The sequence below is a fragment of the Gigantopelta aegis genome, chromosome 14 (assembly GCF_016097555.1).
Source record: "Gigantopelta aegis isolate Gae_Host chromosome 14, Gae_host_genome, whole genome shotgun sequence".
Classification (NCBI taxonomy): domain Eukaryota; kingdom Metazoa; phylum Mollusca; class Gastropoda; order Neomphalida; family Peltospiridae; genus Gigantopelta; species Gigantopelta aegis.
In genome coordinates, this window is record NC_054712.1 from 33,715,263 (window position 1) to 33,732,630 (window position 17,368).

At 36.3% G+C, this 17,368-nt stretch overlaps 1 protein-coding gene across 1 annotated transcript in view; it reads left to right on the forward strand.

Moving 5' to 3' along the window:
• Window positions 1–17,368, forward strand: part of LOC121387992 (ATP-dependent RNA helicase DDX1-like) — a 461,008-nt gene that overhangs the window by 383,224 nt on the left and 60,416 nt on the right. The window contains exons 22-23 of the mRNA XM_041519183.1: window positions 12,236–12,309; window positions 13,195–13,267. Of these exons, the coding sequence (XP_041375117.1) occupies window positions 12,236–12,309; window positions 13,195–13,267 (147 nt within the window). The remainder of the gene's footprint in view (window positions 1–12,235; window positions 12,310–13,194; window positions 13,268–17,368) is intronic.

A 17,368-nucleotide genomic window follows, 5' to 3' on the forward strand; every position in this document is an offset into this window, starting at 1 on the left:
TTTTTTTTAGCATCAAAATAGAAGCATTGAAGTAACAAGTAACTTTTTAATGCATAATGTCTAAACCAATAATACAATATAAAAACAATTTATTTTAGAATTGACAGCAGTTGGGTTGTTGTTGCGTTTTTGGGGTTATTTCAAGTATGAAGTGAAAAATCGATGTGCACATTGTGTGAGTCTGCATAAAGAGGATGTTGCACAAAAGTGTGCACATCGTTTTTTCCACTTCCTACTTGCATGAACCGACAAATAATTGCTTTCCATTCTTATGATCAATTTTTATTTTGTATTAGGATGAATTTGAAAATATTTTTATTTTTAGCATTGAATATGTTTAAGTTATTGTTTGTGATGTGTCTGAATACAAATGTTTGTTTTTTTTATAAGCTAAATTATAAACTTGTTTGTTTGAATACTGAGAGAAACAAATTGGAGAACAGTTGATATTGTAGATCATATGTATTATATATATAATTCACTACTAGAGTAATAATGTCTGTATACTGAAAGAAACAAATTGGGGAACAGTTGATATTGTAGTTCATATGTATTATATATATAATTCACTACTAAAGTAATAATGTCTGTGTATAGCACAAAGATATGTCATGAGATTGCAGGGTTTGCTCTGGGTGATCAGAAAATTTCACCAAATTATTAAAAAAAAAAGAAGCAAAACCTATAGCTATTTTCCAAAAAATCAATTATAACACAATTTGTTTTGCCAAATTAAATTAAAATTTGTCAACTGTTCTTAAAGGTAGAGTAAACTCAAACAAGAGATTTATGTGTTGGAAAGATGCATACCCGGACCACCAACACATACTGACACTTTAACAAATTTTAGAGTTAATAAAACAACATGATTATTCCTGCTAACTGGGGGCAGCCATTTTGTTTCGTTTTTGTGACGTCCGGTGGTATAGCTTGGGGCGAAGTGAGGTCAGCTCTGTCCATCTGCTCTATGCACAGTGTAAACAAACGCTCTAATTTATGACAAAGCGCTTCGCTTTCATCAACCTGACTTGTAAAACAGCATAAATGACTTGATAGTATAATAAACTATTTAACTAAATATATTTCAATTTGCATCAATAGAACGAAATGGAGTTACAGTAAAGTACGTTTAGAACGAACACGCTTATAACAAACTACCGGTTAGAACGAACTGATTGTAAAGTCCCGATTTTCTCCCCTATATATTAGTAATACATTTTAATGTATAGAACAAACTATGTATAGCGAATTAACTGTTAAAACGAACCAATTTTGTGGTCCCAAATAGTTAATTCCAGTGTAAATAAGTGTTTACATAACGAACCGTGAATACCGGAAGCATTACGTATCAAACCAATCAGTGTAAAACGCTACAAAGCCGTGGGATCGACCGCACGACCGCACTAAAACAACAGCCTAAATAACTTTTGTTTGTCTGGACTTGGGAACAGGTATCAATTAAGGGATTAAGTCACTAATTATACCGGAACCGTTACGTATCAAACCAATCAGTGTTAACGGACAGCTGAGCCGTGAGATCAACCGTACTCCAAAAACAGTCTGACACGTTCAACTCAATATATATATACAATGATATTAATCAGCGGTAATTAATGGGATGGTGCCAGATGGTGTCACTCTGGAAGATTATCTCACTGCAGACGAGCAAGTTGTAATCACCGAACAGCTGACAGATGACGACATTGTTTCAGAGATTATCGGAAAACGAGACGGCCACAGTGATTCTGAACCAGAGGACGATACACAGGAGCCACCCGAACAGCCAACGCCCACAGCAGTTGAAACGCACAAGGCACTCGAGACAGTCAGACTGTTTTTTCAGAGTAAAGGAGATATTCGATTGCCAGTATTTGACAGCATTGCGGACATTGACTCGGCATTAGAAGTTATGCGTCCAACGCTAAGTAAACAAACCACGGTTAGTGATTACGTGACGAAACGTGATTAGGTACATGTAATTCACTAAACTCTTTTGATGTGATCTTTCAGTAATGTTTTGTTGTATTTATTTATTACTTATATATTTTTTATAAATGTCTTATAATCACCAAGGCATTTTAAAAATTTTTTACTATTATATTGAGTTCAAAATTCAAAATGGCCGACTTTCGGAATAAAAATTACCAACTTCTGCAAATGTGTACAACGAACTACTGTTATAACGAACCAATGAAGCTGGTCCCTTGCAGTTCGTTATAAGCGTACTTTACTGTATTGTATTTTTCTTTTTTTAAAAATCCAAAGAAAATAATGCATATTATTAGGCCTATTGGTATGCTACGTTCGAGCAAGAACAACCACTCACGATACCCAAGTGATAATTTTCTTTTCTTTGGGACTACGTAATTGGTCAGTTTTGTGATTTTAGATGGGAAAGTCTACTTAATCAAGGGTTTTACAGAATTACTTACAGTAATAAAGCAGGACAGCTGATTGATTACGATTAGAGGGGTGTCCATGCAGTTAAAACACATACCCTGTGATCTTAATAAAAGAGGCACGTCTTTTTAGTGTGTCTTGACAAAGCGTCTGGGGACCATCTAAATATACACCTGCCAATCAGGAACCACAGGTACATGCCACGGAAAGATTATTATTTCAGTATGTGGGTTAATTTATGTACAAAAGATAATATAGTTATTTAAACACTTTGACAATGGTGGTTTATTTTGTATTAAAAATAATACATAATTGTTGCTGGCTTACTGGGATGACTGTTATTACAGAATATTGCGATGCATCCGCAAAAAATCAGGTATGTTTTGTTTCTTCAGTTCGAAGACTAAATCCTGACATGACACGTTAGGTATTAACGTAATCACCAGCTCGCCAGAGGGCGTATTCACTGGGATGATACAAAATGGCTGCGCCCGTTATATATAATAGCCGTCACATTTAACCGTTTTATTAATTAACTCTATGATTATACTTGTTGATATTAAGCAATAATGTGCATTATATATCGTTGAATATGCATACCAGGTGAAATGCCTTGATTGTCCCTTTAAGTTTCGCAATTGGCGAATTTGGCGATTGGCAGAGCTAGTCCTAGATTGAATGTCAGTAATGTGGAATTGAGTGTTAGTTTGTTTTGTTAACCACACCACTGAAGCACATTGATTTATTAATCATCAGCTATTGGATGTCAAACATTTGGTAATTTTGACATGAAGTCTTAGAGAGGAAACCCACTACATTTTTTTCCCATTAGTAGCAAGGGATCTTTTATATGAACCATCCCACAGACAGGATAGCACATACCACAGCCTTTGATATACCAGTCATGGTGCACTGGCTGGAAGAGAAATAGATCAATGGGCCACCGACTGGGATCGATTCCATACTGAGGAGGCGAGTGCTTTAATTAACAATGTGCTCTAGTGGTGTCGTAAATTTAAACTTTGGTTGCAGTTTTGTTGTGCTGTCAGTCTTTCTGTTTTTACTCATTTCTTTCTGCCAGTATAGTTCTTTTACTTGTCATCTTTTACATAACATAATCGTATTGATCCCAACTTCAAACAGATTTAACTTGATTCTGATCATGAAACTCTTAATGTGCCTATATTCAATTAAGGTTCAGTGATCATATTTTCGAAGCTAAACCATCATAGCCTATGGCATGTGTCGTAATGATGTCATATCTTAATGTGCCTATATTCAATTAAGGTTCAGTGATCATATTTTCGAAGCTAAACCATCATAGCCTATGGCATGTGTCGTAATGATGTCATATCTTAATGTGCCTATATTCAATTAAGTTTCAGTGATCATATTTTCGAAGCTAAACCATCATAGCCTATGGCATGTGTCGTAATGATGTCATATCTTAATGTGCCTATATTCAATTAAGGTTCAGTGATCATATTTTCGAAGCTAAACCATCATAGCCTATGGCATGTGTCGTAATGATGTCATATCTTAATGTGCCTATATTCAATTAAGGTTCAGTGATCATATTTTCGAAGCTAAACCATCATAGCCTATGGCATGTGTCGTAATGATGTCATATCTTAATGTGCCTATATTCAATTAAGGTTCAGTGATCATATTTTCGAAGCTAAACCATCATAGCCTATGGCATGTGTCGTAATGATGTCATATCTTAAAATGATTTTACAATATTGTTGTGCTAAGATAGCTTTGAAAATCTGTAGCCTGGCATGTCCATCCCAAGCTAATGGCATAACCATTGGCTAGGTATGAAAGAAAGAAAGAAATGTTTTATTTAACGACGCACTCAACACATTTTATTTACGGTTATATGGCATCAGACATATGGTTAAGGACCACACAGATTTTGAGAGGAAACCCGCTGTCGCCACTACATGGGCTACTCTTTCCGATTAGCAGCAAGGGATACACATATACACATATAGACATAGACATATAGATAGATAGATAGATAGATATAGATATATATATATATATATATATATATCTATATCTATCTATGTATATATATACATGTATATATATATATATATGTGTGTGTGTGTGTATATATATATATATATATATATATATATATATGTAGTTGAATTTCATTGGCTCAAACCCCGTCGGTGCTAGAGAAAGTGTTCGACTCAACCATTCTGTCAACAACTTGTAAGTATACTCAACAACGAAAGTTTAGCTAATGTTAAAAGAAATGGCATAACATTTATAAATCAACCTATTTTTATTAATTAGTATTCACATCTGAAATGTTTACCATTTAGAAACATTATAAACTCATCAACCTTTGCCTTAACACAACAGGAGGACCTGGTTTTCTTTTAAGTTTATTCAACCATGACAAATTTAAATGTCATAAAAGATATTTGCTAAACTTTCGTTATTGAGTATATGACCCGGGACTTCGCTTTTTGTTTGAGTGTTTCGATGTATTCGACCCTTCCGAGTTCAACCCAACGAGATTCTATTGTATATTTTTCTATTTAACACACATTGAGATGAATATCAATGACTGCAACCACAAACGACACCAAATAAGTTTAGGATGAGCGAGACATTTAATTACGTGGGAATCTTGCTTTACAGTTGCTTGTGGACACAGTCACAAATTTATCGATTCCACTCACCAGTTAATCCGTTTGTTTTGCTTCGATAGTAGACGCACATGTACTCAGATCGGAACTATCAGTCAGAAAAGCCTTGTTATCTAATAAGAAATATGTCAAAGGTTAATAAACATTACATAATACAACAGGACTGCATATTATTCTATTTCTTGATTGTCACTGCTGGTTATCGACAACTGGTTTGTGTATTTTACCAATTGTGTGCAATTTGAGGGGGGAAAAATACCCAAGTCATTAAATGCATGTAAGGGAATTGAGACGAATACTTGAGGGTCTTTACAAAAAAACAAAAAAAACCTAATTATTTTGCTCCAAGCTTTATTGGAATTTTCACAAATAATTGCCTATTCACAAAATGTATTCTTCTTGATGGAAGATACTGCATGGCTATCCCATGAGATGGAGCAGTGTCTGTACAGACTGTGAACAAAAGCGGTGAAATGGTGCCAGCATGGAACTGAAATGTCTTGGCAGGTCTTCCCTTACGTTTTCAAAGAATATCTTTAATATCCGGAAGACATTTTACCACCCATGATTAGTCCATCAGGGGAATTATTACTACATGTATTAACAATCACATTTTCTCCTACAGCTGTTGACAGTTTTTGTGTGTGTGGGTTGTTGTTTTTTTAATTATTTAATGAAATGCACTAGCTGTGGTAAATCAATGGTAGAAGAAGAAGAAAAAAAAGGTTATGAATTAACTAAATGAAAAGTAGTAGCACACGTTTATTTAAACCTATTACTGATGAAAGCTGTTCTTCTAATCAATGGTTAATAGCATGTGTTACATTTTTCATACATGTACATATACCGATTGAAAGAAATTAAGGAATGCGTGGTATTTGATATATAACATTTACTTCACAGATAGAACAGTTATGTTGGTTTAAAATACAGCGATGCAATGTCAGTACTGTTGAATGGGTTGGCAAATTTTAACTTGAATGGGGGGGAGGGGTCCATGGCAAATGTTGCCTTTAGTTTAATAACAGAAATAAGGATACAAAGACAAGATGGACAAGGCACCAAGGCAAACATTTCCTTCAAAAGAGGGGCACAAAGTCAACTTAATTTGTCAAGTTTTCTCAGATAAATTTTTTTTTACCCTGGCTCCATATTCATAAATGTATTTAAGTCAATGCATGATATTGATCGACATACAAGTCAATGTATGGTATTTATCGACATACTTAGTATGTATGTAAGTATCGTACTTTGACTTAAGTACGTTTATGAATACGGAGCCTGATGCCTTAAATTGGGTTGTAGCCTATGCAGTTTATTGGATACGGATGCCTTTTATCGTATTACCAATGATAATTTTACTATTTCTAAATTGAATAACATGGAATGTATGTATGCTGACAACCCAGGTAGGGCACCACATAATGTGCCATCGAAGACATCAATTTTTAGAGCACAATAAATGGCAAGTAAGGAGGGCAACCACATTTGCTGTTGTTGCTATATGGTAAAATTTGAACCCTGATTGAATGTCAGTATCATGGTTTACTTCCCGACTCTATGGCTCCTAAACTGGTCTAACAAAGGCCATGGTATGTACTGTCCTGTCTGTGGGAAGGTGCATATAAAAGATCCCTTTCTGCTAATTGAAGAGTAGCCCACGGATGGCGATAGCAAGTTTCCTCTCTCAATATCTGTGTGGTCCTTAACCATATGTCTTGACGCCATATAATCGTAAATAAAATATGTTGAGTGCGTCGTTAAATAAAAGACTTCTTTCTTTCTTTTTTTCTTCCTGACTATGGATGAGGGTTCTCCGTACGTCACCATTTTCTGTTATTTGCTGTTAATATTTTTTTAAAGTGTTTTTTAACATGAGTTAAATTGATGGTGGGACGTAGCCCAGTGGTAAAATGCTCGCTTGATGCGTGATCAGTCAAAATCCATCCCCGTCGGTGGGCCCATTGGGCTATTTCTCGTTCCAGCCAGTGCACCATGACTGGTCTATCAAAGGCCGTCATATGTGCTATCCTGTCTGTGGGATGGTGCATATAAAAGTTCACTTGCTACTAATGGGAAAATGTAGTGGGTTTCAAAATTATCAAATGGTTGATAGCCAATAATTAATATATCAATGTGCTCTAGTGGTGTTTTTAAACAAAACAAACTTTTAACTCTCTTTTTTTTTTTAACAAGAAATAGTGACATCTTTACATTATGTCATGTGAACTTTTTTTCAGTTGTATGTATATACATACATACATACATACATACACATGCACATGCACATGCACATGCACATGCACATGCACATGCACATGCACATGCACATACACATACACATACATACATATTTATCAGGAATGTATTGTCTTGTCTAATGAAAAACTGCAATGGGCTTCATCTGAAGGCGCCTCAGAAAAATCAAATGTTTTTTAAAACTTTTTATCGTGCTTTCAGAATGCATCTTTAACATACCAATTAAACAATACAGTTGGCTGGACTGTTAGGGCATCCTTTTTGAAGTGCAAGACATGTTCTATTGACAGATGTCACGTCTTAACAATGTGTCATTTGCTGTTCTGATACAGAAAAACAAATAATACGGAAGACATATGTCGGCTAATCAATAAAGAGCAGCCATGATTAACAAAGTTCCTTGAGTGCCATTAAACAAACACTTCTTGCTTTTGTTGGCGGCAGGTTTTTGCTCCAGAGTAGATTAGATTGGTGTTCATTAAAAGCAGGCCTGGGGTCCACTTTCTGATTCAAGTGAACCCATAGATATTTACTGCCAGCCGCTGGTTACCGTGTATTGCCATCTGACACGAGCTGGCACTGGAGGATGGTGCGGTGTGCTATGACTGTGACTGTGAACTGTGGTTGTCGGTGGTCATTAGTGGGTGACAGGCATTAATGTTAGGCGGGGACTGTTCTGTCATTGTCCTTACTGTCTACTTTTTTTGTTCACAATTACACGTTTCACTGTGTTCTGTAGATACAGCTAGCAGCCTTCTATTCTCAGACAGCCGCCCACGTATGGAAGGGTTTTAAAGTTAGGGGTTTTTTTTTTTTGTAAAATGGCACCACTAGAGATCATTGATTTGTTGGTCATTGGCGATTGGATGTCAAACATTTGATAATTCTCAAAAAGTCTCCCATATGAGGAATTTTAAAGTTAGTTAGTTTTGTTTAATGACACCAATAGAACGCATTGATTTATTAATCATCGGCTATTGGATGTCAGACATTTGGTAATTCTGACAGGCAGTCTTCATAGGAAACCCGCTACATTTTTTCCATTAATAGCTAAGTTCATTTATATGCACTTTTCCACAGACAAGACAGTCTACACCACAGCCTTTGATATACCATTCGTGGGGCACTGGTTAGGACAGAAAAAGACAATTGAAAGAATTGGTCCATCAAGGGGTTAATTGATCCTACAACCAATCATCTCAGGCACCTGGCCCCGTAAGCTAGATCCTAACTTTAAGAAAGGAAAGGAAATGTCTTATTTAACAACACACTCAACATATTTTATTTATGGTTATATGGCGTCAGACATCTGGTAAAGGACCTCACAGACATTGAGAGAGGAAACCTGCTGTCACCACTTTATGAGCTACTCTTTTCGATTAGCAGCAAGGGATCTTTTGTTGAACCACTAACATAAAACATTGTTCATGACGCCATATCTACACACTTCCCAACAAGTTGATTACACAATATTTGTTTAAAGGATGCTTCTGTAGAACCAGTAACATAAAACATTGTTCATGATGCCATATCTACACACTTCCCAACAAGTTGATTACACAATTTTTGTTTAAAGGATGCTTCTGTAGAACCAGTAACATAAAACATTGTTCATGACGCCATATCTACACACTTCCCAACAAGCTGATTACACAATTTTTGTTTAAAGGATGCTTCTGTAGAACCAGTAACATAAAACATTGTTCATGACGCCATATCTACACACTTCCCAACAAGCTGATTACACAATTTTTGTTTAAAGGATGCTTCTGTAGAACCAGTAACATAAAACATTGTTCATGATGCCATATCTACACACTTCCCAACAAGTTGATTACACAATTTTTGTTTAAAGGATGCTTCTGTAGAACCAGTAACATAAAACATTGTTCATGATGCCATATCTACACACTTCCCAACAAGTTGATTACACAATTTTTGTTTAAAGGATGCTTCTGTAGAACCAGTAACATAAAACATTGTTCATGATGCCATATCTACACACTTCCCAACAAGCTGATTACACAATTTTTGTTTAAAGGATGCTTCTGTAGAACCAGTAACATAAAACATTGTTCATGACGCCATATCTACACACTTCCCAACAAGCTGATTACACAATTTTTGTTTAAAGGATGCTTTTTTAGAACCACTAACATAAAACATTGTTCATGATGCCATATCTACACACTTCCCAACAAGTTGATTACACAATTTTTGTTTAAAGGATGCTTCTGTAGAACCAGTAACATAAAACATTGTTCATGACGCCATATCTACACACTTCCCAACAAGTTGATTACACAATTTTTGTTTAAAGGATGCTTCTGTAGAACCAGTAACATAAAACATTGTTCATGACGCCATATCTACACACTTCCCAACAAGTTGATTACACAATTTTTGTTTAAAGGATGCTTCTGTAGAACCACTAACATAAAACATTGTTCATGACGCCATATCTACACACTTCCCAACAAGTTGATTAAAAACATTATTTTTATTATTACGTGATGTTTTTGCTGTTATCGAACAGTATATGTAACATTTTGAAAGACCTTGCAGACACAAGGATATCGTAGCCATGCTTGTTTATTGCATACAGCATCATCAGAGTAGTACAGCAGAGACTTGTTCAGGAAGACGGTCGCTCGCTAGACTGGTTTTTGGATGTCATACATTTGGTAATTTTGATATATAGTTGTAGACAGGAAACCTGCAGCATTGTTCCATTCATAGCAAGGGATCTTTATTATGCATTATCCCACAGACAGGATAGCAAATATGACAGCCTTTGCTATACATGTATCAGACATGGTGCACTGGCTGGAATGAGATGACCAACAGAGATCAATCCTAGACGGACTGCATATCAGGCAAGCACTTACTGGGCTACAGGACTGTGGTTTTTTGTGCCTATCATTAGAAGATAAAAAATCATTGTACTCTGTCGTTGAGTTTGCAGGCACTTTGCTTTGTGAACATGTCACTGGCCTTGGTTTGCTTAATCCTTCTTGTATCACTAACAACTAAATAGAAGACACACTGCTAGGAGTGATCATTCTGTAAATTTCTCACTTAGTCTAAAAGTAAATCCGTGTTATATGCCAAATAAAATTGCACAACTGATGCTTGAACCAAACCATCGGTTCTGCAATTTGTAGAGGCCTGGAGCCAAATGCACAGAGCATTCTAACTTTACATTTACTGTTAAAAGTCGTCAGTTTACGAGTGTTTGGTATCTATTCCATGTACCGGCCTCGGTGGCGTCGTGGTTAGGCCATCGGTCTACAGGCTGGTAGGTACTGGGTTCAGATCCCAGTCGAGGCATGGGATTTTTAATCCAGATACCGACTCCAAACCCTGAGTGAGTGCTCCGCAATGCTTAATGGGTAGGTGTAAAGCACTTGCACTGACCAGTGATCCATAACTGGTTCAACTAAGGCCATGGTTTGTGCTGTCCTGCCTGTGGGAAGCGCAAATAAAAGATCCCTTGCTGCCTGTCGTAAAAGAGTAGCCTATGTGACGACAGCGGGTTTCCTCTAAAAAAAAGAACAGTGTCAGAATGACCATATGTTTGACGTCCAATAGCCGATGATAAGTGGCTCTAGTGGCGTCGTTAAATAAAACAAACTTATTCTATTCCATGCAGAAAATTATGTCATTATAAAAGATGAGTCGTAGTAAAGACAAAAGAAAGTGATTTAAAGGAACTATATTTCAAGTTTTCAGCCCTAGCAAGATTTCTGTTCATTCTCCCCAACAAAATAAACACTCATCCTGGGGGTTTTGGGGTGGGTTTTTTTAGACACTACATCTTACTTTAACATGTTTTAAATATAAATTAGTATTATACAGATAAATACATGTAGAATGACCTTTGGCCAAATATTTCAAATTTCATTTAGGTATTGGACGAAATATTAAATTTGTACACGCAAAATTATTTTAGACAAAAATCAGTATTGAGATACTACAAAACATTACGATGTCCAGAAGTGTTTTGTTATAGAAATGTTCATATTCTGCATGAGAAAATGTAAATAATTTGTAATTTTAATAATGTAAAAATATTTTATTTGCCAAAATGTTTTTTAATGGCTACAAATTCAAGATAGTTCTTTTAAGTATATTTTGAACTATATTATTTGTACAACTTGTAATTATAGATACAAATTTTGTCTCCATCCATCCATCTGTCTGTCTGTCTGTCTGTCTGTCTGTGCCATATATATATTTTTTATTTTTTTATTCACAATGCCTTGATTTTCATGGCGATTTACCAATTTATCACCGAGTTATGGCCCTTTGGAGATTAAAAAAAAAAAATTGAACTTTGGGGGGGGGGGGCAATGCCTCAAGATATTGAGCTGAAATTTTGTGTATTGTTTTAACATGTTATGTTACAGATTAAGGTTTACTTTCTTGGTGATTTACCTATTTTTCACAAGAGTTATGGCCCTTTGGAGATTAAAAAAAAAATTGGGGGGGGGGCAATGCTTCAAGATATTAAGCTGAAATTTTGTGTATTGCTTTATCATGTTATGTTACAGATTAAGTTTTGGTGATTTACCAATTTTTCACAGAGTTATGGCCCTTGAATTTAGGAGATACAAAAAATATTTGGGCTCGGTAGTACTTTAGCAGTACTCTCAGAATGCTTGTTCATTCATACATTCATGTTTATGTGTATGATTAGAAATATTCAAAATGTATATAAATAATCTTATTTAATTTTTTCATTATCTATATTATATGTAAATAGATACCAAACACGTGTAATCATACGGCTGTTAACGGTAAACTTAAATTTATGATGTTTTGTGAATTGGTTATTCTGACACATAGTCATCAGAACATATCCAGCATGCAGCTCAAAGTTGATGTCTTCATCTTTCCTTTTTCAGGCAGCCTCTCTTGTGTGTGTCTGCACAGTGATAGGAAACCACCGGAGAGAAAGGCCAACCTCCAGAAATTTAAGGTAAGACTACTGATCTTAATGGTCTTTGACTGGCCTCAGTGGTGTCGTGATTATAAGCCGTCAGACGTAAGGCTGGTAGGTACTAAGTTCGCAGCCCGGTACCGGCTCCCACCCAGAGCGAGTTTTAACAACTCAGTGGGACAACTACACCATCTTCTCTCTAACTAACCACTAACAACTAACAACTAACCCACTGCCCTGAACAGATAGCTGAGGTGTATGCCCAGGACAGTATGCTTGAACCTTAATTGTATATAAGCACGAAAATAAGAAGAAAGGTTCTGAAAAGGCCATGGTATGTGCTATTTGTTTACAACAAAGCAGGATCTATAGCTCAGATGGTTGAGCCTGTTTTCACAATAAATTTAAAATTATTTAAAAAAAAAAAAAATCAGGATAAGGTAACCTTTATATTAATTTGTGTTCAGGACAACAAAATAGAGTGTCCATAATCTGTTTTAAGGACAACAAGATTAAGTTTATTCATAATCTGTTTTCAGGACAACAAAATAGTATCTTTAATCTGTTTAAGGACAACAAGATGAAGTTTATAATATTGGTCAACAAAGTAAAGTATCTATAATTTGTTTTCAGGATAAAAAGTTTATCTGTAATCTGTTTTCAGGACAGCAAAGTGAAGTTTATCTGTAATCTGTTTTTCAGGACAACAAAGTGAAGTTTATCTGTAATCTGTTTTCAGGACAGCATAGTGAAGTTTATCTGTAATCTGTTTTCAGGACAGCAAAGTGAAGTTTATCTGTAATCTGTTTTCAGGACAACATAGTGAAGTTTATCTGTAATCTGTTTTCAGGACAACAAAGTGAAGTTTATCTGTAATCTGTTTTCAGGACAACATAGTAAAGTTTATCTGTAATCTATTTTCAGGACAGCAAAGTGAAGTTTATGATTTGTACTGATGTTGCGGCAAGAGGTATTGATGTGTCAGGAGTTCCTTATGGTGAGTTTACACTGGAACATCTACCCACTATCGCTATTGTTAAAACTTAAATCTGTTTTGTTCAACAACACCACTAGAGCACATTGATGTATTAATCATCTACTATTGGATGTCAAACATTTGGTGATTTTGACATATAGCCTTAGAGAGGAAACCCGCTACATTTTTCTATTTATAGCAAGGGATCTTTTATATGAACCATCCCACAGACAGAATAGCATATACCACTGCCTTTGATATACCATTTGTGGAGCACTGGTTGGAATGAGAAATTGCCCAATGGGCTCACTGACGGGAATCGATCCCAGACTAACCACGCATCAGGCGAGTGCTTTACCACTGGGCAGATCGATAAATAACAAATTGTGCTGCAGTCAACTTATAAAAATTAAAGACAGGCTTTTATCATCCATTTACTACTAACACAGTGGCATAGGAAGGTGCCAAAAAGGGGGGGGGGGGGTCCACTTTTATATTTATACATTTTTACACTATTATAAAGCAGATATAAAGCAAAATATCTGAAAAGGGGGGGGGGCTCATGCCCTTTTGCTACGCCATTGTAACAATTTTTTATATGAATAATTCTTTCCGGCGTCATGGTTAGGCCATCGGTCTACAGGCTGGTAGGTACTGGGTTCGGATCCCAGTCGAGGCATGGGATTTTTAATCCAGATACCGACTCCAAACCCTGAGTGAGTGCTCCGCAAGGCTCAATGGGTAGGTGTAAACCACTTGCACCGACCAGTGATCCATAACTGGTTCAACAAAGGCCATGGTTTGTGCTATCCTGCCTGTGGGAAGCGCAAATAAAAGATCCCTTGCTGCTAATCGGAAAGAGTAGCCCATGTAGTGGTGACAGCGGGTTTCCTCTCAAAATCTGTGTGGTCCTTAACCATATGTCTGACGCCATATAACCGTAAATAAAATGTGTTGAGTGCGACGTTAAATAAAACATTTCTTTCTTTCCATTTCAAGTGTGATCAACATGCAACAAGAACATGCAGTTCCGAAAAAAAGAGAAAAAGTTGATAAATAATTTTGTATTCTGGTCATTTTGCTCTGTCAACTATTTGTATCATAGCTGAAACTTATACTTGCTAAAATAGATAGCTCATCCTGTTGTCATGCAATCAGAATTTTCTAGTCCAAAATGGAAAGAAAGAAGAAATGTTTTATTTAACATCAAATATATAGTTAAGCTAGGACCACACAGATAATGATGTAAGAAAAAAGATCTGCTGCCATCAATTCATGGGTTACTCTTTTATATGCAGTATCCTACAGACAGGATAGTACATACCATAGTGTTTGTTATACCATTTACAGAGAACTGGCTAAGAATAGCCCAATGGGCCCACCAATGGAAATTGATCCTAGGTCTACAGTCCAGTATGGTTTCAAACATATGGCATATTTATTTTATTTCATTTTATTTTAATAACAAAACCCCTCCAAATCCATTGCTAAATGCTTAATATGGTTTGATGTCACGGAACCACCTGGTGGGAAACATTTTGAATAATGTTTTAGGCATATTTTAATTCATTTCGTTTTCAATAAAATTTAACAATATGTAGAAATTTGTTGTCGAGTCACAGGGATATATGAGATGAATATATTACATAACTGTCCATTTAAACGTGGATAAGTCTAGACTAAACTTGATATATCCCACCCCCTCAACTCTTTATGAAACAAAAAGCTGACAATAAGTCCCTCCAATAAAAATTCATGGGAAAGGAAATTATTCATCAAGTCTTCTAGATTAAAGTTGATGTTTCTGGATATTTTCTGGATTAAGCCATCGAATGTGTGCTGAAGTTGTTGAAAATGTGAATAAACCTCAAAGTGATGAGCTGAATCAATATAAAGAACATATATAACAGGCTTATCTCTGTCCAGACTGGATCTCGGTGGCACTGGAAGAAAATGTTGTATTTAACAACACACTCAACACAATTTACGGTTATATGGCGTCGGACATATGGTTGAAGACCTCAAAAATATTGTGAGAGGAAACCCGCTGTCGCCACTTATGGGCTACTCTTTTCGATTAAAAGCAACCTGGGATCTTATGCACTATCCCATAGACAGGATAGCACATACCATGGCCTTTGATTACCAGTCATGGTGCACTGGATGGAGCGAAAAATAGCCCAATAGGCCCACCGATGGGGATCGATCCCAGACCAACCACGCATCAAGCAAATACTTTACCACTGGGCTACGTCCCGCCTACAGCTCACACTGGCTACTCTTTTCGATTAGCAGCAAGGGATCTTTTATATGCACCATCCCACAGACAGGATAGTACATACCACGGCCTTTGATTACCAGTCGTGGTACATTGGCTGGAACGAGAAATAGCCCAATGGGCCCACTGATGGATATCGATCCCAGACCGACTGTGCATCAAGCGAGCGCTGTATCACTGAGCTGCTTTATCATGTTCAGGCTGAATGAGAAATTCCGTTTGACAGAGCCTCGAGGATTTTCCCATTCTTACCTTCACAGGATAAAGCAGATATCCAACATCATTAACTAGTTATTCTCTATGTGTAAAATGATTTGGCATAAATTAAAACAAATGTATTATACATGTTTTCAGGCCCTCTGTTAATACAAATAAAAAAATATATATATTATTAAAAATACAATCATTTAAAATGATGGGAAAGGAAGGAAAGCCATCTGATATCCCATAATTATATCTTTGAGTATTGGTCAAGTTCTGCTATACAATTAGCAGTGATTGTAATTCTAATTGTCTTTCACTGGCACATTTTGTACCTATAAATTAGATATATTGGAAAAAGTAATTAAAAATTGTAATTGTGAAAAGTATTATCAAAAAACAGAAGCAATATTATGTGACTTATTATTCAGGGCTCACGCGACCGGGCGAAGTGAGCCCAAACTTCGCTCTAACCAGCCTGACTTCGCCGTGCTAGTCACCGTAAGGCAACATTTGTGTCGCCTTTTTGAAAATAGCCATCACTTGTAATGTACACAATCACGGATGAATGATGAAACAGGAGGAACACCTATTCATAGATAATAATTAAGTGTGAATGGCCTGAGAGTTTGAAGAGACACTGGCGCCACAAAATCATGCGACAGGCTCATAGATAGACGGTCTAGCTCATAGATAGACGGTCTAGCTCATAGATAGACGGTCTAGCTCATAGATAGACGGTCTAGCTCATAGATAGACGGTCTAGCTCATAGATAGACGGTCTAGCTCATAGATAGACGGTCTAGCTCATAGATAGACGGTCTAGCTCATAGATAGACGGTCTATCTCAGACAACACCCGTGTCTAGCACTAATAGTTGGAGTAATTATTTAGTTTTACGTAGACTTTGTCATAATGAATAAATTCAACATGCAAAACATATGTCGAAATTGTGAAATAGCGGTAACCTGTCCTACATACCCAGCGGCCACTTAAACTGGATCCCCCAAGTCACTAAAGTGTCTGTGTTAAGCGGCCACTAAATTATTTAAACCTTTTTTAAAATTGTAAACAACAGTGACAAGGTGCTGCAGATAAGCAATGTTCACACCTTCACAGATACTAGTACCCATTCAGGCTGACAACTCTACAGTGTATCAATTAAGAAACTGTGACTGTGGAATGCATTTAATTGCCTCTGGGTAATCTCGGCTTAACCGTGGTAGATTAATCTACTAGGACAATACTCTGCAAGGAGTAGGTATTAAATGAAATGAGAAGACAAACTTGTAAGAGAATGAATTCTAAACGGTTAAATTAGTGCATTTCAATTACATTTCATTATTTCTAAACAAGGCAACATGTGGAAAGCTAATTAAAAAAAAAACCTATAGAGCACATAGCCATCAATTAGCAGTACAGACAGTAAATAAAATAAAATAAAATACAGATTGTAAAAGTTGCACCTGTATTAAGATGACTTCTTTTTGGGGGGATTAAAAATTCAAGTCTCCCTGTTGTTAAAAACTTCGCCCACTCTAAAGTTTGAGAGAGAAGTGACTTCGCTCTATGATTTTGACCTCGCGTGAGGCCTGATTATTACCCCGTCATAAATCGACAACCACTAATTATGAAATTAATAA